Source organism: Sabethes cyaneus, chromosome 1 (assembly GCF_943734655.1).
Source record: "Sabethes cyaneus chromosome 1, idSabCyanKW18_F2, whole genome shotgun sequence".
Taxonomy (NCBI): domain Eukaryota; kingdom Metazoa; phylum Arthropoda; class Insecta; order Diptera; family Culicidae; genus Sabethes; species Sabethes cyaneus.
Window position 1 is genome coordinate 98,300,585 of NC_071353.1, and position 25,389 is coordinate 98,325,973.

The 25,389-nt window shown below is 37.6% G+C and overlaps 1 protein-coding gene across 2 annotated transcripts in view; it reads right to left on the reverse strand.

Moving 5' to 3' along the window:
- LOC128738734 (protein singed) overlaps positions 1-25,389 on the reverse strand; it is a 74,346-nt gene that overhangs the window by 18,655 nt on the left and 30,302 nt on the right. For both annotated transcript variants that reach the window (XM_053834081.1, XM_053834089.1), the window contains exon 2: positions 8,229-8,547. In XM_053834081.1, coding sequence (XP_053690056.1) covers positions 8,229-8,430 — 202 coding nt within the window. In that variant the 5' untranslated portion in view covers positions 8,431-8,547. The remainder of the gene's footprint in view (positions 1-8,228; positions 8,548-25,389) is intronic.

A 25,389-nucleotide genomic window follows, 5' to 3' on the forward strand; every position in this document is an offset into this window, starting at 1 on the left:
AGTTTAATCTAATTCGTTTTACTGACGGGACGACGACACTATGCAGGCGCTTGCGACTTACTTGTTCGTCTGTCAACATATAAGCCGCGATTCTTAACGCGGGTGTTCGGGGAAAGACTCCGTTCCTATGGAATAGACCAACCTCGTTGTGTACGTCTTGACATCGAATGAGGTGTCAGGCATATAATTAAGTTTTTATAACGGTAGATTTTACAATTGACAGAGGGAACGATAGAAGACAGTAATGAAACAAAGAGTTGATAGAATCTAACAGATTGAGATAAGGCGTGAATGGGAAAGAGCGGAATTTGTTTATGTAGTTGTACTGACCTCTAATACTTTCCTAATATGAGCGATGAATGCGGCTCAAAAATTATAATAGTTCGAAGCCTATCAAATTCATTGTCATAAAATCTTTTAAAAAACATGAAATACCGTAATTAATCAGCCGGTTTTATTTTGTCCTAATAATCCGAAAGCCTACAATTTTTATTTCAGACCTCACCTTAAATTTCATTGTAACTTCGTTGTAAAACAGTGTAAAACTTATAGTGAATGTACCATAAATTTTACTGTTTTTGGTTTTTATTTGTATGGGAAAAAGCCGAAAAATTTAGTGTTACATCACTTAATCACCCCCTTATTCGCTGTAAAATTGGCGGTTTCCATTAAAATTTACTGTGAAAACAGCGATATTCATCGTACTTTCAGTGTAACTTTTACAGAGATTTTCACTGTTTCAATGTGGTTTTTCGAAGTTTTTCAATGTTTGTAACAGTGAAATTTAATGTTTTTTCGCTATACATTTTTATTCGGGGGATTAACGAAATAATAATTTTTGACGTAATGAAGGCTTCTCAAACACAAAATCCGCGTTTGGCATAAATTTTGCTCTTAAATTGTCCATAAAATGAAAAATTAAAAATTTACTTAGGAGACTTGTGTAAAGATTTAAAGCGGATCGGTTCAGTCGTTTTTGAGAAATCTTACTCACCGACTTTGAAAATACGGTTTTGAGAAAAAGGCGTTCAAAATTTCGCGTTCCTTCTTCAACCGCTCTGACAAGCTCTTACAAATGGTCGGTGCTAAGTCAGACCGAACCGAAAATAATAATTTTTTCCATTTGTGAACACTATTTTCTTTTATGATTTTGTTGACAATTATCTTTTGTACACGTAAGTATCCAAGGAATGTTCTTCAAATCCGCCTAAACTGAATTTGATATTGAAAAAATTACGGGCATCCGGCATGTCGACAGTACTCTGATGCGTAGTGCTGCCAGATCTCTAAAATATGTAAAAAAATATAATTTCAAAAGTTATAATAAAGTACTTTAAAAAATTGCAGTGGAAACTGTCACAGAAATTGTAATAACGACCGTTACAAAAAAGTAACGGTTTTGTTACAAAAAAGTAACAAATTTACCACAAGGAATGCGAAGGAACTGTTTCCAAAAATGTAATAATGCTGCAAAAAATTGGTACATGAAATGCAACAAAAAAGATTACAAAGGTTGTAAAAATGATTGTTATACAAAATATGAATATAAAAAATGTAGCTGTCTATAGACAGCTTAGTGGTGTAATTGGTTAAACAACACACTTGATTAGAGATTGAGAACTGTGAGTTCGACTCTCACCTTCGCGAAGTCTATATTATTGGCCTAATATCCCTAACATAAGGCCCTAATCTATTTATATAAGAGGTTTATGTCTGTACCGAAAACCAGGTCTCGGACAGGACGTCATAAGAGGCTTATCGGTAACTAAAAACAGGTCCCTGACAGGACGTCATGCTTTTGTAGCAATGGGTTGTATTCTCAGTCACCTGAGTTGCTCAACTGATTGACTAGACTGCTCGACTGGACTAGTCGGTTAGACTGCTCGATTTCATTGTTCGACTGGACTGCTTAACTGAATTGCTCGACTGAACTGTTCGATTCGACTGCTCCACTCAACTGCTTGATTGGACAGATCGACTTGACTGCTTGACTGAACAGCTCGACTTAACTGCACGATTGAACTGCTCGACTGGACTGTTCGATTCGACTGCTCGACTGGGCTGCTTGACTGGACAGCATGATTCATCTGCTCGATTTAACTGTTCGATTCGACGCTCGACTCAACTGCTCGATTCAACTGCTTGATTCCACTGCTCGACTGGACTACTCGACTCGACTGCTCGAATGAACTGCTTGGCTCAACTACTCGATTGGACTATTCGAATCGGGTACTCGACTCAACTTATTAACCCGATTGCTCGATTCAACTGCTCGACTAGACTACTCGATTTGATTGCTCGACTCAACTGACAGCTTGACTCAACAGCTCGACTAGACTGCTCGACTTAACTGCTCGACTTCAGCATCTTTGGCTCGACCAGCACGTTCCTCACAATCATGTGGAAGATTTGTGCCTTTGAGCTAACTGCTCGACTTAGCCACTCAACCCGACTTCTCGACCCAACTGCTTGAGTTAACTGCTTTATTCGACAGCTCGACTCAACTGCTCGTTTGGACTGCTTGACTGAACAGCTTGATTTAACTGCTAGACTAGACTGCTCGATTTGACTGCTCGACTCAACTGCTTGACTTCTGTGTGATTCGACAGCTCGACTTAACTGCTCGATTCAACTGCTCGACTCAACTGCTCGACTGGACTACTCGACTCGACTGCTCGTCTCAACTTCTCGATTTAACTGCTCGACCTAACTGCTCGACTCGACCACTCAATTCACCTGATCGACTCGACTGCTCGACTCAACTGCTCGACCGGACTGCTTGACTGAACAGCTTGATTTCACTGCTCGACTAGAGTGATCGATGTGTCTGCTCGACTTGACTGTTCGACTCGACTGCTTGACTTGATTGCTTGATTCGGCTACTCGAGTCGCCTGCTCAACTAGATTGCTTGTCGCGATATCATATGGTCGGTGTCAAATCAGACCGGACCAAGTTGTAAAATTTTAAAAAATGAGTTAATGATAGCAAACGATCAAGAATTTTCTAAGCAACATTTTACTCTAATCAGACTACATAAATGTTGCAAACAGTCAGAAGTTTTTATTCAGTTAAATAAAATCCAATACTACCATAAAAACTATTTGTTTCTGTTTCCGGCTATGACTCTTTTAGGTACAACTTCTTAGAGCTATATTATGCAATCTAAGAATTCAAAGAACTAATACAAAGATTAAACATCTTCGCAAACACTGGCCAATGGAATGTGTCCGCAGTTTTCGGAATTCTGAACAGACATTTATATATTCCGGATCGTAAGATTCGGGCTCAACTAGTCCCTAATATATCTCTAATATATCTAATCTCTAATGTATCCCTAATATATTGGCCTAATATAAGAATTTTCAGTTTGCCTGAATCTACATTTTTTGCATTAAGCATTTATTCTTCCTTAACAGAAAAAGTAGACGCTTTGTCAGAAAAAAAGAAAGTAAATATAAAAAATATTTTGTCAAATTGTTACAAAAATAGTAGTAAAATTTCTTACAAGAGATGTAGTAAAAATTGTAACTGAACAATAAAAATCATAAAAATCGCTGTAACGAAAGCATGTTGAAATTATTACAAAAACTTCAATAAAATTTCTTACAAAACTTGTTACGAAAATTTGTGAAAATGAAATAATAAATCATTATCGAAATAATTATTAAGTTAACATAATAAAGATTGGAACGAAAATGTAACAGAATTAATGAAAAAATTTCAGTAAAATTTCTTACAAAAATGTGATAAAAATTGTTTCAACAACTGATAGTGAAATTTCATACAACAAATGTAGTTAAAATTCCTATAGAAATCGTAATAGAGATCATTGCAGTGAATGAAAATTACAATGAAATTTCCTTAGGCTTTTCTAATAAAAGTTGGTGCAAAAGTTGCAATGGATTGTTGCGAATATTGAATTGCTACAAGAATGGTAATATGATTTCATCCAAGAAATGTAATAGAATCATTACAAAAATTGTAATAAAAATTTGTCAGGCAGCGTGTAATAGCAATCGTTACCAAAATTGCAGCAATGTAAAAAGTAAAAAATGCTATAAAAATTGTAATAAGGAAAAACATGATAAATGTAAAAGCAATGTTATAAAACTTGTAGCGACATTTCTGGATTTCTGAATTTCTGGAAAACAGACATTCGCAGGCATTGATAACAGACATTGATACAAATGTCAACTCTGATGAGATTTTCTAAGGTGCAGTATTTATTTGAAAAACACTGAGTAAATGTAATTATGTAGCTAGTATGTAGATGTATTGTAATGAGTTGAACATAAGACTGCGAACTAATAAAACTAACACAAAACACTATCAACCAATTTTAAAACCAGATCTAAAAATCACTCATGATACAACGAAAGAAGCGATTACCTTTAACATCTGGCTTTGGGTTGGCACCAGGTTGCCAGCGCTCTATAACGAACAGATGGATGAGAAAAGATGTAGAAAAGTGTATGAATTGTGTTATGTGATGTAGAAAGAATGCAAGCTAAGAATTGTACAGATAACACATGTTTAGATTACCTTGCGCATAAATTAACTATTTTAGAATTGTAAAATAAGAATGTGTGAATAAATTTAAATATTTCAGATAGCATTCAGAAAATGTTTGAATTAATTTATAATAATGTAATATGATGCAATATGACAATATGATTGTAGACCATGCCTAGTTTCTCTTATGAAATATTAAAAAAAGTAATGCATTATTATTGTGTTTAACTAAAAAAATCTTTTTAGTTTATATAAAAAATAGTATTCAATTGCTTTTTTAATTAAATAGTATTTCTAACTGAAAAACTAATGCATTATACAATAAAAAGTAAGAAAACAAAACGAATAAATTCTTATTTGTAGTTTTACAAGACTGAATAGTCGATGTGCAAAAGCTATGAATAAAGTTTTCAAGAGAATCGGAACACATTTTTAATGTTCTGCCATAAAATAATAAACAAGGCATTACCAATTTGTTCACCGTATGTCAATTTCGCTAATGACCATATAACTGTTTCGCGAAGAAAATGTACTCCAATTAAGCTACCATGGATGGATATAGAGGGCAAACGTTTCTTCACGTTAAACTAAAACGAAACGCTGTTCATGCCGAGACAGTATTTTGTGCATGCAAGCAAAAATAAATTATTTCTAATTTACTTGTTTATATTACGTTGAAATGCCACCATATGCTATGTGAAAATGAAAATGCTTTTATCGTTGATTGATCGTGGAAAGAAGGATCGTGAACGACAGTTAAATACAATCATTTCATACAACTAAAACCTGCTTAAGAGCTACTCTCGCACGAATACATCTGTTAGGTGATAAACGGAACCTGTGAAGTACAGGTCTACTTTATGGGTCACTGATATCGCCCGTTAAAATACTATCTTATATGATATTTATATACCTATTTCAATGATAACATTAATTATTCTGAAACTTATTTCGAGAATATTTCAATGTCAGGAATATTTTTAAACATAATAAAATTGGAACATTGGGGCGAACCAACCAACGGTTGAAAGCCCCATCAAATAGTAAACACGTAACAAACACGTGATTCGTGAATTTGAAATTGGATAGTTGTTGACGCGAAAAAAAATCCGTGTATCAATATTATAGTTAAAGAGCAGTCAAGACATCTCGACCTATTGAAATATTAGGTGCAATTGGATGGCAAAACAGTACGGCTTTCTAAACATCCCAGGCAACGACCACTAACCGTTCTTACAATTAGTCAATTTAATGTCACCTTGTTTGGGACAAACATTGCAACAAACAATGCAAAAAGTAGCTCAAAAGCATTTAAATCTTGTGATTATATCGAACTTCAACCTTGTTTACAGCTATAATAAAGCTTCACAGAAGCTTCTTCGCGTTTGTTAATTAACAATATGCGTAATGTTGTTAATTTTAATTTTATATTGCGTAGTTTTGAGTGCTCTTAAAATCACTAAACGTTTCAGGGACCATTGACAAACTACATAGCACACTTGAAGGAGAGCTGGGGGGATATTGATATATGTGTATATCAATGTGTTACACGCCGATAATTCACTATGCCAAATAGCATTACGTAATACTCAGAGATTCCGTTCTACACACTCAATTATTTTCATCTAAGTTTGTATATATTGCTCAGAAACACTCAGAATTTAAACATATCCAAATTCAGATTCTGAGTAGACACTAAAACTGGTAGGAGAAACTCAATTATTTCGCAAGCTGCCAAAATAGTTTATTTCAAAATCTTTACTTTAGGGGGCCATCATAAAGTACGTCACTCTTATAGGGGGTGGGGGGTTGACCTAGTCGTGACGATTTGTGATGTAGGGGGGAGGGGGGTATGGAGTTATGTGACGACACATGAAAACATTTTCAAATGGAAAATTTATTCGGAGAATTATAATTTAGCCTTTATTTTAAGAAACAACTATTGAAGGCTTCTATAAAATTAACGTACTGATAGATTTTAAAATAAATAGATAAATTTTTTGAATGATAGCTTCTTTTTAACATATATGTGTAAACAGGACTCATTTGTTCTTCTATTATGAACTCTCCATTAAGGCTTTGCAGAATATGCTGTACGCCACTGAAGAGCTCCTTGAGTTAATCGATGAAAATAAACTCATACCGAAGTTCCATGGTTGGTTTGAAGGTTCTTCCGTATAACCTATACTGCCCCTCCATCAAAAACTCGCTGAAGGATAAAATTTGTGCCACTTGCGGATTAAATTTCGCATCTAAGGTAATGTTGAATGATTGTAAAAAATACACAAAATGAAGAAAAGTTCTTCCAAGGCGTGTTGCTGCAAGACGTCAGCAGGAAGTCCTGATTCTTTCAACTAAAACGCAAAGCCTGGGTGTTAATTCCGTTATCGAAAATTGACCTTGTGTTTTTATACGACAGATTTCGCAGCCAGCTGTTAGAGTGCAGGATAATTTCAGGGCCCGTTTCTACAATCCTATTGACTCTAACAACCTCTCCCAATCGAGATTCGAACATACGACGATTGGCTTATTAGGCCAGCGTCATACCTCGAAGCCAACTGGGCCAACCGGGGAGGTATAACATCAAGCTGTAAGACTCCTTGTTGGAAATCAATAGGTGCTGAGAAAAGTGAAAATTCAGATTTTCACTTGATTAGCTTGCTCTTAGCGTTTTGCGTAAGAGTTGCTGTTTTTTTTCGTTTGCATTATTTTATCAATTTTAAAGCGATTTGCGATTTGTTATGATTATGAGACACATGGCAGGTATGTATTAACTAAAACAAAGTTGAAATACAGTGATAAATGCCTTATTTTAAAGATATTAGAAAAATTTAAGTGTCCGAAATTTGAATCACATTTTGCACGTGCGATTCAAACTTCGGACAACCACGACTAATATCAGATTTTTCTGGTTCTTGTCTTATGAATATAAATTGTCCTGATTCTAAATCTGTGTAAATTGAACTTGCTTTAAATGCCGTTCGCGCACTTTGAAAATATTTATCAACTACTATGTAAGTATCGATTAAAAAAATTTTACACGTGAAAAACCAAATAATACTGTTAGGTGAATAGAAAAAGCAAGTGTTCAGTAAAAACTATATAATCTCTCATAATTAGGTGCACGATAAAAATTAATTTTCATCTATATATTACGCATGTTTGAAGTCTGAGACAGAAATGCTTATAATTTGAATGATGACCAAAAAAGATAGCATCAAATCCGAACTGCACTTCATTAGTATTTTTTTTTATAAAAAACGATTTTATAATCATTTTCAACATTTTGCAGTGGAAATAAATAAATTTTCCAACTGCTGAACTGATAATAAGATGACATTTTGCTTGAGACAAAGTCATTTTCAACATTTTGCAGTGGAAATAAATAAATTTTCCAACTGCTGAACTGATAATAAGATGACATTTTGCTTGAGTCCGAAGTTTGAATCAGAACGCTAGGTACTATTTGCAACTTTTGGACATTTCTGTTGCTAAACTAAAAATCCCAAGTAACAATTTAAGCTTTATTACACTTTTATCATGACATTAAGACCAAAATTAATCTTTAAAACCGCAATAAAAGTATAATAAAATTTATATTGTTGCTTGGGATATAAAATTAGGATTCCCTATTCGATGCTTAAAATTATAAAAACAACTGTCAAATTTTTGTATTGTTCTAGCTAGTTTGGAGTCGAAAGATGCTTATACTCACTTTCTCCGGTGTTGGAAGGTTCTAGTGTCCAGAGTTGTTTTTTCTTTAGACTAGCTCCATTGGCATTCAGCTTGTAGCCAAAGGTCTCGGCTGTCATATATTTATACAGCCCATTTATAAGCCCAATGGTCCACCAGCCCTTCTGCTGATTCTGTGATAGAATATCTCCATTCGTATTGATTTCGTAACTTGAGCCATTCATATTTCCGCTACCGTCAGGCACTGTCACTTGCGAAATTAGGCGATGAATATATTTTGTTTTGTATGGCAACTACTGACTTCTGCTCCCTACAGGCGAAGGATTTCTAATGATTTTTATCTGTAAGATCACAAGAGAAAAGAAATATATCATTAGAGTGATTCTTGAGAATGTTTCATTATTAACATACGATTCCAACAGAATATTCTACCGAATAAAGTTTTAAAAGCGGTATGTATCACCTACGCTTTAACATTCGTAAGTTCGGAGGCGAGTAGTAGGTTCCTATTCCGTTTGCCAGCGTTAGAAAAATGTGGGCACTTGGGGCCAACCATATTTTTATTTAATAAAAAAGTAATCTCACTGACTCGACTTACATCAAACAGGCCACTGACTTTAAAAAAGAAACTATAAGCTCTAGCTACTGATTTATCACATCTCACGTAAACTGCCAGAAAAAAACTTTACCTGGTAAACAATAGTAGAAAATTTTAATAAACAAATGCTCACGTCAACCCCTGCGTTAGTGTGGCGCGATCGAAAAACTAAAGCATGCATTTGAATGAGTCCGTTAAATGCTGCAAAGTCTATATTAAGACGCTTAAAAGCACTGCATGTACTGCAGCGTCCTGACTCTGATCGAAAAAAGTGGTTATAAATTTGCATTAGTTGCAATAAAACGTAGTTCTCATTATCTTCCGTTACACTATTGCTGCTGTGTAGAGTCAAATAAGGTCAGCCAATGAAATGTTGGATGTTGGAGCGATTGTACGGTTTATACAAGTTATGTTTTCTATGTGACTACTATTATTATAAGACTGAAAAAAAGATAAACCAGGACAGTATGGAGTAAATGGAATAAATTTATCTCAATTTACTTCACACATTTACAAGCATAAACCATAGATTATAATTTATTATAATTTCTAAATGGTAGTTACAGAAATTCACACAGACGGCTTTTTAAAATGGATGCCCTTTTTCTATTAATGCAATGCTTACACAGCTTTAGGTGCGAAAGAGGTTTATTACATTCTAGATCCTAATAATCTTTCGAGGCTTATAATCACTCCCAACAAACATTTTTCTTGATTAGTAGCTTATTCAACCGTTGTATAGCTAGTTACCGGGTTATAATCGCTTGTTACGCTGTTATACGACTAAAATGGTTGTTGGGCTGACATGCTAAAGACATTTGTACTTTTCTTTTCCGCTTTGGCAAACTGTCATTATTCATTTTCAACCAAGCAGTGGTACAACACTGCAGTGGCATCACGGTGGTGACATGACATTTTACTACATAAATGTTTCGTAACAACAATAAATATTCAGTAAACGAATATTTCGCTGATACACGAATTCCGATTGCTATGGATACTGAAGTATTTTATTGGGGCATAACTCTGCTCAAATCGGTAAACAAAATTCTCTCAGCTGTTCCTGTTTCATACACTGAGGCCATTTTAGAGAATTGGCGGTTATCGAATTCCAATGCGCTTTTCGAGAGGGGCGCTCTGTGACGGAGCAAAAATTCTCTTTGCGAAAAGGTATGTGGCGCGGCACGCGCATGTATCACATAATATAACCTAGTTATCTTATATATAAAAATGGATTTCCGTCTGTCTGTCTGTCCGTATGTTGCATATAGAATCGAAAACTACTGAACTGATCGGCGTGAAAATTTGCATGTAGCGGTTTTTGGAGCCGGGAAGGTTCTTATGATGGTTAGAGACCCCTTCCCTCGCTAAGAGTGGGGGGGCTCCCATATAAATGAAACACAAATTTCTGCATAACTCGAGAAGTAATCAAGCAACTGGAACCAAATTTGACATGAGGGGGTTTCTGGATGCAAGAATTTTTTCTATGGTGAATTATGACCCCTCTCTCCTTGAAGAGGGGGGGGGCTCCCCTATAAATGAAATTTAAATTTCCTCATATCTCAAGAACTAATCAAGCGAATGGAACTACATTTGGCATGTGGGGGTTTTTGGAAGCAAGAATTTTTTCTATGGTGAAATACGACCCTTCTCCTATTTACGAGGGGGGGCTCCTGTACAAATAAAATACAAATTTCATACAATTTACTTGACCCCTCTCCCCTTTAAAATACAAATTACCTTTGAAATACAAATTGCCTCATAACTCAAAAACTAATCGAGCTCGAGAAATTTTGGACTCTTTCATAAAACAAAAGAGAAATTTTGGACTCTTCCAATAACAAAACTACCTAAATCTATCTGCAGCCCCCCGCAGACGTCACCTCTGTCTAGGTTCCTTTCCTGCTGAAGTTGTTTTCCTAGGTCTACTGATCTCTATTACTTTCCTTCAGTTGGGTCCATACGAGCGACAGCGAGTAAGGAGAGGATCACCCCGAGGATCGAAATGGTACTTTCCACGAAAAGGTTAATATCGTTTTTTGGCGAAATGTTATACAATCACGGCGAGTATTTAAGTTCTATACGCTTTATTTTATCTGGCTAAGCAACCGGAGGGGCGAGCTGTTTTCTACTTTACTATGAGGAAAAATTCCAAGACAATAAATTTGTCTATTAAACTACCCATGCTTTAATAGTTACGTAACTGCCAAAATGAATCATCTAAGGTTGAGCTCCTCAGAAACTTGCAAAACTCGAGATTGTGACCAAGGCCATCCGAGATTCATGATTTATGTACAACACAGTTTAAATTGCGGCAATACGAAGTTTGTCGGGTCAATTAGTCTATACCTATAAAAATGAATTAATGTCTGTCTGTCTGTCTATCCGCATGTTGACTTGGAAACTACTGAACCGATCGGCGTGAAAACTTGCATGCAGGATTTTGGGGGCCCGGGGAGGGCTGTTATGATAGTTAGAGACCCCTCCCCACTAAAAAGGGGGGTTCCCATACAAATGAAATGCAAATTTCTGCATAACTCAAGAACTAATCAAGCAAATGGAACCAAATTTGGCATGTTGGTGTTTTTGTAGGCAAGAATTTTTTCTCTGGTTAATTAGAACCCCTACCCTCTTTAGAAGGGGGCTCCCATACAAATGATACATAAATTCCCTCATATCTCGAAAACTAATCAAGCAAATGGAACCAAATTTGGCATGTGGGGGTTTTAGGAGGCAGGAATTTTTTTATGGCGAATTATAAACCCTCCCGCTTTAAGAGGGGGGGGGGGGCTCCCACATAAATGAAATACAAATTTCCTTATATCTTATATCCTTTAAGGCTGAACTCCTCAGAAAACTCGAGATTGTGACAAAGGTCATCCGAGATTCACTATTTATGTACAACACAGTTTAATTTGTGGCAATACGAAGTTTATCAGGTCAGCTATATCTACTAATAATATTATGAAGCGATTAAACACTCCTGACTACATGGGTTTGGACACGTAGTAACGATGTTGACTGACCGACTGCAGCGAAAGCAATATCGATCAGAGAACCCGATAGCAGCCGACTATTTCGGTGTTGCCAAATGTGGAGACATATTCAAATTTCGGCACTAAATCCATAATCAGATTATTACCAAAAAATCTAGTAAGCAATATTCTTCAAACTTTCCGTGTCCATACAGTACTAATATATTATTGTGTTTTGAGGTTATTGTTTTATTGTGTCTTTACCTTGACCCCTATCAGCAGGTTTTGGACAGTTTGGTCACAGAGAACAGGCACAAAGTTTTCGGGAATTCTTGGATGAAATTTCAAATTAAAATCACCTAATAAGCTAGCGACACCACCACTATAGAGCTTGCTAATTTGCGGTTGTGTTGGTGGTTTGTTTTCCCCCAGTTTGAAAAATGACATGGAAAAACCAACGGCAGCAGCAACAAATCGCGTGTACGTATACGCGGCCTAGTGTGCGTACGGAAGCTGTCAGCAATCTCAATAGTCGATTTTTTTGACACCACCCAACTAAGGGTAAACGGGGTAACAACGCCCGCCGGGGTAATACCGCCCACCATGTTTTTACAGGGCCTTGCTCAAATTGGTGTTAAATGTTGATGACAGTCATATTACTGAATGCGTTCGCAATATTTTACAATACCTTGTACAGCAATATCGTATAAACTATCGGAGAAATAAATAAAAACAGATTTTTCGTTATAATTGTTTCGTTTTTTATAACTTTGTTCCCGCAGAACCTAGGGTCTATTTTATTCAAAACGTTAAAACTTTTAGTAAATCCAACCCATATCGCATCTCTGATCCTGTCTTCATCCGACAGTACCTAAATTAGGTAACTGTTCATGCAGTTTTGTTGAAATAAATAGTGAAATGTGTAACTCGGTCATTTGGGGGTAAAACCGCCCACAACGAACGGCGCAAGACCGTTGTACAGAATGCTAGTGCGCTAAGGAGATTTTTAAAATAATTGCATAGTTTGGACCAAAGAATCTCAGATTTACATAAAGCAATATAAATGTGCTTAGTTTGTAGCTGGTAGACTGTTTGGAAAAATCTAAATCGCCAATTTTCCCGCGGGCTCTATGGACATTTTCTTGTTTTCTCAGTTATAGCTTTTTTCAATAATTCCTCCCTCTTGGAACAAATATCATGGAATAAACATATTTTTTATGAAAATATAGCAAATTATCTTAGCAATGGAAAAATAATATGCATCTGCTTCATCAATCAGAACAATTTGAAATGTCAAAAAATGACCCACCCGATAAATTGTAGGAACTTTAATACCCATATTGTTATATTTTATCTTAGATCCTCTCTAGTCCTTAAAGATTGACTCCAGGATGCCTAACCCGATCCATCTTGTTGTCTAAAGAAACTATACGGTATCAATTTCAAGACTGTTGGTACCTATATTACTGATATTCTTCCAATACGAGTGGTTGCCGGACACTCTTTCGAATTTGCGAATCTCGGGGAACTATGTATTGTTTGATAGCAAACTGGTTCAATTTGTTTAAATTAGATAAATTCACGAATCCAATGCCACCAGTTTCATTCAAATCGGTTGAATATTGTTAAAGTTATACGCTATGGCGGTTTTACCCCGTTAGTGGGCATGTTTCACCCCGCATGGAAAAAATACTCTATTTTTTGGAAGTGTTTCCAAATCGCAATAAAAAATAGAAAATCATTACAAATATTTATGTTTTTATTTTTTACATGTAGGTAATAGATCAATTGTTCATTTAAAGCAGATAGATTAGAAATTGAGCTACAACTTTTTTTTATACAGGTGGTGTTCGTCCGTTGTGGAAGGCCCTACGTTGTGTTTTCTAATTTTCCTTCCTGGCCTCTGCCAATTGTAGTAAACTGTACCGGGCAATTAAGGCCTGGTGAATTTGGATCACCGAATCAGGGAATCACGGGTTTCTTTATGTTCAGTTACTGAATAGTACACTGGTTTACTATACGAATTATATTCACTTATATCACAAGCGGGATAACAATTATGGAATACTGGCGGCTACTGGTAAGCAGGCCGACAGTGGCACTAAGTCAACTACATTTCGTACTAATCTAGCCACGTAACAGTGGTGGCAACAGAGACAAGTAGCAACTGGGCTACTGAATGCTGATAATGATAAATGCGAATGATGATAATAAGGATACTGACAGCGTCCTGAGCTGATTTATATAGATTTTAGTAACAATAGCGTGAGGCGCAACAAAGACTTATTCTTATACTGGAAGCGGGAATACATAGCGTGGCTTTCATGTAGGTCACTCACGAGTGACGACAGTGATACCGACCGCAGTACGGGCGGCGTGTCCAAACAGGTGGTTTTGCTTAGGCGGGCGGTCTTGCCCCGTCTACCCTTAAATGATTCGTTTGATTTGCACACTGACAACCAAGGGGTTTCCAGCAAGGCGTATCAGTGCGTAGTAATCAGAGATTACTTTTGTAATCATTTATGAATTAATTAGGTAATCAAATGTAATCAGTATAGTAATCAATGATAATCTTAAGTAATCATTTGTAATCATGACTAATTTTTAGTAATCATAAGGGATTGATTACTGGTAATCAGAGGTAATCAGTACAGTAATCAAAAGTAACTTTTTTCTAAGGTGCGTAGTAATCACTGCTGTTGGAAACCCCTTGCTGACAACCTTTGGCTCCTCTGGCGCTAGTATATATGGACTGTAAGCGTTGTGAGTTTAGTGTCGAATTTTATGCGCTTATAGCGACATCATCACTATAGTTTCCCAACTAATTTGACATTTGTTTTATCCAGGTGGGGACCTTTCGCTTGGATGTCTGTTCTCTATGGTTTGGTTACTTTCAACTACACTTTCATTATTTCGTGTGCATTTTGTGCTATCCAGCTTTTTACGAGCCATAATGGTGGAGGTGTTCGTAATATTTGAACAGTATTTTTGACATTTCCCTAATACATCGCACGTTTTCTTTCCGCGCGTTCGCGGTAAAACTACAGGAATGTACGGAAAGAAAACGTGCGATGTATTAGGGAAATGTCAAAAATGCTGTTCAAATATTATGAACACGTCCGCCATTATGGCTCGTAAAAATCGGGATATGTGGTAATGTTAATTTATTGAGCATTTTGAATTAGATTTTTTTTTCTCAATGATTCACCAATATTGGTTTGTTCCTGAAGGAAGGTCTGTTCTCTATGATTTGTGTAATATTTATTATTCAAAGCAGTATTTCCTCCATTGGTGAATACATTTACTTTGTTTGCAAGTTAAAGTTGAGCGGAAGTTGTGTCAACATGACCAAAGAATTTTAATATACGTTTCAAGAGTCCAGTCGGTTTCTTCTAGTGCATAAACTACGAGACGACGTGTGGAAGATCAAATGACAATATACCTCGTAAAGCTGGTTTTAATCGAGCAACGGTACGTGATTATTTGTTTTTGCTTTGCTATTTTGTTTCTGTATAATTAACTCTGCGACATTATTGGTTGACTGATATATTCCTTTGCTTCTATCTAACCTATGGTGGAAACCGAATGGAGAAAAATACTTAAGGGGGCATAGTACTTTTTCAACTTAAAAAAATCGAAATTTTTTTTATTGATTATTTCGAAAGATTAACATTTTAGCTATATGTGTTTCAAGTCATTTCGATGAATTCCAAAAATTGACAAAGTTACTGCTATTTGTACCGCGCATGGCTGGAGCGATTACACAGCGAATAAAAACGTCAACGTCGTTTTTCTCGAAACCAGGTTTTGAAAGTCGGTACCATAAATATCTCAAGAACGGCTCAAGCAATTCTTATGATTCTTTTTTTATTTCAAAGCCAACAAAATTATCTAGTGTTTGACCCATCCTTTTTTCGATATTACAATTTTTGTATTTTTTAGAAATGTTTAAAGTCAATTTTTTCGACTAAAAACCTTACTTTTATGTTTGAATATCCGCCATTTTGTTACGCGTTCGAATTTAAAAAAAAGAATGGTTCAAAGACAAGATAATTTAAAATACTTTCATGTCGTTTTGGAATTTTTCATTTCGGATAAGCCCCCGAGCGCCAATCCATGGTACCGCAAATCATGTGTTTTTCGAATGATCATGTTCAAGAAGCCGTAGGGGAGAGGGAAAGAGGTTCACATATGAAAACAAAATTTTAAGTATTAGTAAAAAATACAATGTTTAGAGTGCAGAAGACCCGAGTCGATTCGCTTTTTGGGTTATCGAGAAAAAAATATTTGAAATAAGGCAAAAATATGGTGTAAAAAGCACTATGCCCCCAAATGACGATTTCTCAGAATAAAGCAGGAGGAACAATTTTGATTTTATTTTTACGCAAATGGACAGATTGACAGAATTTTGTGTAAATGTTAACATATTTGTTTTTGTTTATCCTAAATTTCTCTAGTTATTTTAAAGGTTAAGAAATATTACATTTATAAGCTTCTGTATGCGTAGCAGAAAATAATATATTTCAGGACAAGGGTGAAGACTGCCCGCGGATGAGTTTACATTTTAAATCCGGTTGGTATTCTATCAAGCTTGGATAGTTGTGATATGATTAAAGAATTTAAAATCATAATCTAAGACTCGGTGCGCACATAACTTTATCGAACATGTAACCTGATGTGTTAAATGACGTAATCAGAAGGACAGATCAGATGTTAATCCTGCGTAAGTTACTAGACAAGTCCAGGGGGTACAACTTGTAGACTCTTCATCTGTTAGTTGACTTTAAGGTGGCATATGATTCAGATAAACAAAATGTGCTGTGGTGGATAATGCTAGAACATGGTTTTCCGGTTTATGCTGATTCGCGCATCGCTGAAAGGGTCAAAATCGAGCGTCAGAATGGTGGGGATACCTAAGCCGCTTTCGTGACGTTGAATGGCCTGAAGCAAGGGGATGCGCTCTCTAGCCTGCTATTCAACATTACCTAGGCAGGTACGTGACTATCATCACGAAATCTCATGTGCTTCTTGGTTTTGGGGATGATGTTGATATCATCGGAATCAACTGGGAGTCTAAATTCTAAATGGTGTTGGTGCCGAGGTGGAGCTGGATGGGGAACAAAATGATAAATGAGAACGATATAAATCGTGAAGTAAAACGACAAATTGCAGTTGCGAATCGGACTTTCTACGGATTGCGTAGGATTCGCACAAAACTGACGCTCTACAGAACACACACTAATCCTCTCGGTGGTCCTTTCCGGACATGAATCATGGAGGCTAAAGGTAGCTGATCGGCGAGTGTTTGGGATTTTTGAACGTTAAATGGAAAATTGAGTGCGGCACAGATGCATGCTGATATAGTGAATGTAGTACAAGACAGGCTGTGGGTTGTACACGTGGCCAGAATGCCCGACGAAAGAGTAGCCATAACTATTTTCAGCATAGAACCAGGAAGATGCCGTAGACTTCGGGGCAGACCCCGCCTTCACTTATGATAATGCTTGACGTTTGTGTTATCAATAGTGAATTTCCAAAAACAATTTGTTTAAACTACACCATTCAATTCATAGAAAAAAATCTGATCGATTGATATAAATATTTTGCGACTTAGTTGAAGGATGATCGAGTTATTGGTACTTAAAGCTTTTTCGTGATGTCGTGATGCATTTGTCATATGGTAATTCAAATGCAATGAAATAGTAAACCGTCACTTCAAAGCTGCAGTCAAGACATGAAAGTATTCTTTAATTTCTTTTCATCATGCGTTTCAAAAAATGTGCCGTTATGCTGTTTAATTTATCGCTTTGATAGTGAAAATATTTCTCTACTTGGAAGGTCTCGAAAGTCTAGAAATCTTATTTTATTTCGTTTGTCCGGATTAACAATGCTATTATATTTATTCACACCATGTCTGGTCAACTATAAATCCAAAGTAACAGAGATTCATATTTGGAAGTTACCCATAGTGTGTTTTTATTTTAACTACACTACGATTAATCATCGCAAAAGCCAATCGACAGCTTGACTTCATGTTCAACACAGATAACGAGTTTCCCGACCGCATGCGCTTTAGACCACTGCACTGTTTCTTTATGCAATTCACATTAGAAACCAGTTCCATCGTTTGGTATCCATTCCGCATAAACTGGGTTACTAGAATTAAATCCAAGCAATAAAAATTGCACGATTCATTTGGAGATTTCTTTCTTGGTATGTTACCTCGTAGCTTAAACTGAACGCTGCCAATGTTTTGGCATGCAAAGTCTCGAGCATCGGCGATCGGATACTCAGGAAATGATTTGATTGGTGAAATCTATGCCCAAAAAACACTACAGCTGCTACACAAAATCAATCGTTTAAGCTGCTAGCCTAGTTCCTAGATAACTTTTATACATTCTGTAACGTTATGGGCGACATTAGAACATGATGTAGTTTGCTTTATGTTGGCCAAATTAATCACAATTTTAGATCTATTCCAATTCGATTTGACTGCCATTAGTTTCAAACATTACTGTAATAACGCAAAATACAACCCCCGCAAACGAATAGAGAAAACGCAAATTAATCTCTGTGACTTGCAACGAAGATCCAGTTTTAAATCAAAGGCAGCATCCAGTAACGGGCACGTTAATGACTAAGCAAATAAAACGGTGTTCCAGAGTGTTAGCCAAACAGAGATCCATCACTTTAGTGTGTGATCTGCAAAAGGGCAACCACCCGAATTACCGCTTTTCACACATTGGCAATCCTTAACCGTACAGCTTCACTCAGTAAAAAGCTCGTTGGTAACTTTGCATAATATGAAAGTTGAAAGTTTGATCCAAACAAAGCGCTTGTGCAGCCAGCCAAGCCATAGGTTTTCAAACTATCTAGTGCGAAACAATAGAAATGGGTAACCATCGGCTTATGTAAGCTCCTGTCGTGTTTATTGACTTCAGATAAACAAAAAATAATACATTTGCAAATATGTATGTACTCACCAACAATCAACAAGCCAACTGGTCGTATGCTCGCCATGTGGTAGGGGAAGGGTGGTAAAGACGGACACCTTAAGGTAAAGACTCAATATCTACTCAAATATAACTGTATTGATCCCAATTTTCGTATAAACTGAACCTTTAAGTCTCTGTCTAATAAAGTTACAACGTGTGCTGGAAAATTTCTTCCAAAATTTATGTTTTTTTTAATGTTACAAACATCATGTATAAATCAGAGTTTCTGCGCATGGGCGGGAAAGACGGACACTTGATATGGGAAAGACGGACACTCGCAAAAAGATGTCACGGGTCGTTGAATTATCAGTATTAAGAAAAATTAACATATTTCATCATGTATTTAGGAAAGAATTGGTTTGGGAAAACCCCCTTCCCGATCCCCCCTTTGAGCGAGAAAATAGAATGGTTGCCTTCAATATTTTAATTGGTGACGAATTAATTGTTTCTAAAAGTTGGCTCATTCCAACTGTTATATGACTTCTGGTTACTTTTACATATATAATATGTAAGTATTTGCAATGTTAAATCGTTGTTGGGCAAAATGGGTTCAAAATCTATGGGTCCGCCTTTCTCTACCGTTGGGTGTCCGTCTTTCCCGACTTGGATACCATTTTTTCAAACTTCAATAACTTTTTACTGAATATTCAAAAATTCACTAGGTTTCCAATGGATATTCAGTGAAAGATCAAACTAACGCAATGGCGTCGGTTTAGCATGAATATGTTGTTTTTTAACGATTTACCAGCTATTTTCTTCACGCACAAAATTACATCGGTTAGCGTATAGACGCATTTTTTCTTTGTTTTGCTTATAAATTTGTCAGCTAGGCTGCTAAAAATCGGCAGTTTAGTTCAAAAGTGTTAATTCAATCTATAGAAACATTTCCCATAATTGATTTGCTTCAAAAAATTATTGTTTATGAAATATGACAAGTGTCCGTCTTTCCCGCAGTGTCCATCTTTACCGCCCTTCCCCTATGCGAAAACAAATCTAATGTCTAATCGCAAAATAACTGCGCTAAAGATTTACAGGTACTCGCAGCACCTGCGAGGCAGTTCGAAAGCTCGCCTTTGAAACTGAACTAACTATTATACGAGTTTACAATAGAAAGTTAACCTACGATATCAGCGGTTTGGTTGAAATTATATATTATTAAGTATCCCTACACATGCTTCCAATAATCGTAAACACTAAAAGTATTTTTTAGCTATGGGTCACTAGCTCAGTTAGCATTCACAAAGCAATGTTCGTAGGCATGTTGTTTGAACCGATCAGTATTAACAAATAACGATAAGAATCGCCGAAAGCAGATTAAAATCAGTCTACCTTAAAAAATAAATCGAGTGGCCCAATTTATATTGAAGCCCATGCAGCTATCAGCTGCTGATCGCTTCATTTTTCATTCGCGATATTAGCGCCCACTTGGATCTCGCGCTTGTAAACCCCGAGCGAACCTAGTTTGGATCAAAACAAAAATTGTTAATAAGTCGTAACAAGTAAATAGCTTCAACATCCCGCTTGCCTACTTTATGTTCATTCTTGTTTTAGACGCAACATTCTTGTGCTCCGAAGCGAGTATTTACGGTTGCGTAGTGCCGCGGAGGTGTTGAAGAAATAGAATCCATCGGTTGGTGCGCGGAAAGATGTAGAAAGATGGTAATTAAATAATTGGTAAACTTATGAATCAAAAACAAATCAAAACAGGCAAGAGTGTTTTCTGTTACCGCGGTGTTTCCCAAATTTGCCGCCAGCTTCGGTAATGGTTACGTGTGGATTCAGCCGAAAATGCAGCTGTCTTCAGCACGAGATCAAGGTTAATGAGATTAGGATGCGAACACAGCCGAAACGAAGCTTAATCGAATTAATCAATGAGTGAAATCTGATCAAGTGCACTCAGCGGGGCCCGCTTTTGCCTTCGCTTTGTAGCCCACTTTTTTCCGTCAGAAACTTTCTTCGCGTGGTGCTTGCCGGGTGTGTTCCCCTTCGGTGGATTCCGAAAGGGGCAAAATTTCGCGATTTTGCACTTCTCCGATGACGATGATGATAGAGCTGATGTTATTGAAGCTGAAAGCACGAATTGGGCTAACTGTACATTTTTATGAGCCAATTTTGCACGACTTTGCTATGAGTGACTGTCGGCCAGCTGATGCAAGCTGAGAGGAAAGCAACATTGTTTTCATGGACTCCACCAGGCTCGCTACGTTGTCACTCATGAGACCATTGCAGGTTCGCCCGGTTGGAAAAAGTAACGGCTACAAAGACGTCTTACATTTGATTATGTTTCGTGACACGTGGCCTGGTTCGGGTTTCGTATTTATTTTAAGCAAATCACCATCAGCATTCATTCCGATCCGAAATTTTTAGATTTATATAAAAATATTTATTCGAAATTCGAAAATATACTATACTAGTTGAGCCCGAATCTTACGATCCGGAAAATATAAATGTCTGTTCAGAATTCCGAAAACTGCGGATACATTCCATTGGCCAGTGTTTGCGAAGATGTTTAATCCTTGTATTAACTCTTTGAGTTCTTATATTGCATAATATAGCTCTAAGAAGTTGTACCTAAAAGAGTCATAGCCGGAAACTGAAACAAATAATTTTTATGGTTGTATTGGATTTTACTTAACCGAATAAAAACTTCTGGCTGTTTGCAACATTTATGTAGACTGATTAGAGTAAAATGCTGCATAGAAAATTCTTGATCGTTTGCCTCATTACCTCATTTTTTTAAATTTTGCGACTTGCTCCGCTCTGACCATATGATATCGGCGACAAGCAATCGAGTTGAGCAGGCGAATCGAGCAGTCGAATCAAGCAATTGAGTCAAGTAGTTAGGCCGAGCAGTCGAGTCGAACAGTCAAGTCGAGCAGTCAAATCGAGCAGTCTAGTCGAGCAGTTAAACCAAGCTGTTCAGTCAAGCAGTCCGGACGAGCAGTTGAATCGAGTGGTCGAGTCGAGTAGCCAAGTCGAGCAGTTAAATCGAGCAGTTTAATCAAGCAATTAAGTCGAGTAGTCCAATCAAGCAGTTGAAACGAGTAGTCTAGTCGAGCAGTCGAATCGAATGGTTTAGTCGAGCAGTCGGGTCAAGCGGTTAAGTCGAACAGTTGATTCGAGCAGTTCATTCGAGCAGTCGAGTTGAGCAGTTCATTCGAGCAGTCGAATCGAGCAGACAGTCGAACGGTTAATTCGAGCAGTTGAGTCGAGTAGTCCAGTTGAGTAGTTGAGTCGAGTAGTCCAGTCGAGCAGTTAAGTCGAGTAGTCAAGTCGAGCAGTTTTATCGAGCAGTTGAATCGACCAGTTAAGTCGAGCTGTCAAATCAAACAGAAGTCAAGCAGTTGAGTCGAGCAGTCAAATCAAGCAGTCTAGCCGAGCAGTTAAATCAAGCTGTTCAGTCATGCAGTCCAGCCGAGCAGTTGAGTCGAGCAGTCGAGTTGGCCAGTTGAACCGAGCAGTCAAGTCGAGCAGTTTAATCGAGCAGTTAAGTCGAGTAGTCCCGTCGAGTAGTCCCGTCGACCAGTTGAATCGAGTAGTCTACTCACGCAGTTGAATCGTGTAGTCTAGTTGAGCAGTCTAGTCGAGAATTCGGGACAAGCGGTTCAGTCGAGCAGTTAAATCGAGCAGTTAAGTCGAGCAGTTAAGTCGAGATGTTAAGTCGAGCAGTTGAGTCGAGCAGTCCAGTCGAGTTGTTCAGTCGAGTAGTTCAGTCGAGCAGTTGAATCGAGCAGTTAAGTCGAGCTGCCGAATCAAACAGTTAAGTCAAGCAGTTGAGTCAAGCAGTCGGGTTGAGTGGCTAAGTCGAGCAGTCTTGTCGAGCTGTAGAATCAAGCCGTCAGTTGAGTCGAGCAATAAAATCGAGTAGTCTAGCCGAGCAGTTGAATCGAGCAATCGGGTCGAGCAGTTGAGTCGAGCAGCCGATTCGAATAGTCTAATCGAGTAGTTAAGTCAAGCAGTTAATTCGAGCAGTCGAGTCGAGCAGTTGAGTCGAGTTGTCCAGTCGAGCAGTGGAATCAAGAAGTTGAATCGAGCAGTTGAATCGAGCAGATAGTCGAGCGTCGAATCGAACAGTTGAATCGAGCAGTCTAGTCGAGCAGATAAATCATGCTGTCCAGTCAAGCAACCCAGTCGAGCAGTCGAATCGAACAGTCCAGTCGAGCAGTTCAATCGTGCAGTTAAGTCGAGTAGTAAGTCAAGTATATGTGTCAAGCAGTCGAATCGAGTAGTTAAGTCGAGTAATCCACTCAAGCAGTTAAATCGAGCTGTTCAGGCAAACAGTCAAGTCGATCTGTCCAATTAAGCAGTTGAGTCGAGAAATCGAATCGAACAGTTCAATCGAGCAGTTCAGTTGAGCAGTCCAGTCGAGCAATCAAATCGAGCAGTCTAATCGACCAGTCCAGTTGAGCAGTTTAGTCAACCAGAGCACTCGAGCAGTCCAGCAGTCGACCAGTGAGGTGACTGAGAATACAACCCATTGCTACGAAAGCATGAAGTCCTGTCAGGGACCTGTTTTTAGTTACCGATAAGCCTCTTATATAAATATAGATGTTATATCATGTACGGAATAATTTCGATCAGTTCGACCTGCACCACTAGAAAGCTACCACGCACGATAAGTCCGTTTCCGCTGTTCCTAAGAACACAGTCACAACAGTTGGTTACCAGTAGGTTAGTAACGTCACCAGTAATTAATTCTGCTGAGTCCGTCGCCGAGTAAACATCAAAGTGAAATACAGCATTTTAAAATCGAAAACTTATAAAGTGAAGTAACAATAGATATAGATAGATTATTTTCCAAAGCTTCGATACCTTGAGGCATTAATATAGTATTTCATTTTTCCAAAAAAGTGAGTTTTTTACCTCATATGATAGCGTATCATTTTCTGAATATAGCAGCGCTCTTTTGATTTTAATTAAGGCTATATTTGATGATAAATTTAAAAAAAATCAAAAATGAAATGATTCGCTGTTTGGCAGTTTTTGAGAGGTCGACATGATGCCAGCCCTCTCTTCTATTGTTTTGATAAAGCTCTTCATTTTGACCGGGCATTTGACAGCTCTCATATGAAACATATGACGTTCGATACACCGTCTGTTCAACTGTATGTCTTTTTACACCTTTTGTTAATTCTATCTAGATATACAGTATAGACAACTTCATAACCCAACAAGAATTTGTTGCACGATTTCGGACAGACGTCGCGCAATGGGTAAAAATGAGCACGTAATCCAAATTAGTTAGAAGCCGCTAGTTTATAAAACATGCCAGAAATCGATTGGTGATTGTCCCGTCTTGTGCAGACCTTGAGAAGATGTCCATTTTGCCTTATTATCCCCAAAATCATGGTGAAAGCTAATTACTTGCTTTATTCTCCTTTTTCGGCGACAATCCACCTATCGAATCCATGCCGAATTCGGTAGCCGTCTCCACCTTTCTGGGTCTTGGACTGTCGCTCTCCAGTCGCCCCTAACACCCGCTACTCTAGCATCCTCGTCACAATATCCGCATCTTAGTATACTTGATATGCACCACACTCCTTCGCCTAACATGTCGCCAAGAATTGATCGCAGGATCTTACGCTCAAAAACATTAAGAGCTCGTCGATTGCTCTCTTTCAACTTCCACTTGTACGGAGTTGTAGGCGACGGGACCTCACCCGTGGGGATGCTAATCGTCATACTGTTACAATCACACCACTCAGCAAATATATTGATCAGCTCTTGTAGTCTTAAGCAGTCCGTTTCAGTACGAATGATCATGTAAAGTTTGATGTCGTCAGCATAAAATAGTCTTGTGTCAAACGGTAATAGCCGGGAAAGGTCATTTATATACAGTGAAAACAATAGAGGTCCCAAAGTGCTACCCTGAGAGGCACCTGAGCAATTTCCAAACTAGTCAGATTAAGATGATCCTAATTTCACGGCCATTTTGCGATCTAGTAGATGATGCCTCCCTTTAAATCAGTGTAAACAGCATCAACCTGATCAAGCTGGTCCATTGCCCGTAAGCACAGTGAAGTAAAATGAAGCAGATTTGTGGAAACCGATCTACCAGGATTAAATCTATGCTGTGAGGTGGATATGTAGTTTTTCACGTGAAAGAACAGATAATTATAAACAATGGTTTCCAATACTTTCGAGCAAGCACAGAAAAAAATAATTCAACGATAGTTTTCTAAATTACGCCTGTTACCCTTTTTAGAAACCGGAAACATGAAAGGCGACTTCCAGCGACTGGGAAACTGTTGGCACTGCATAGAGGTCGAATAAAAATGCTATGTTAAAACAGTTTTTATCGATTTCTAGGGATTACCGGGAAGAAGTCAGATTTACAAGTGGATCGAGGACAACATGAGGGAAACTGACTAAGAGAGTAGACACAATAAAATGAAAAAAGGGTTTCGTTTTTTGCACTATGAGAATTTTCGTTACAATAACAGATGTACAAGTGACTGAGAGGCAAAGGGGCCTCGAGTAAGATCAGGTAATCAGCTTGTATATATAAAAATGAGCGTGAGTATGTTTGTATGTTCCACCATAACTCCAGAACGCCTTGACCGATCTCAACCAAACTTGGCACACATATTCCTTGATATAAGGGAATCAGCACTG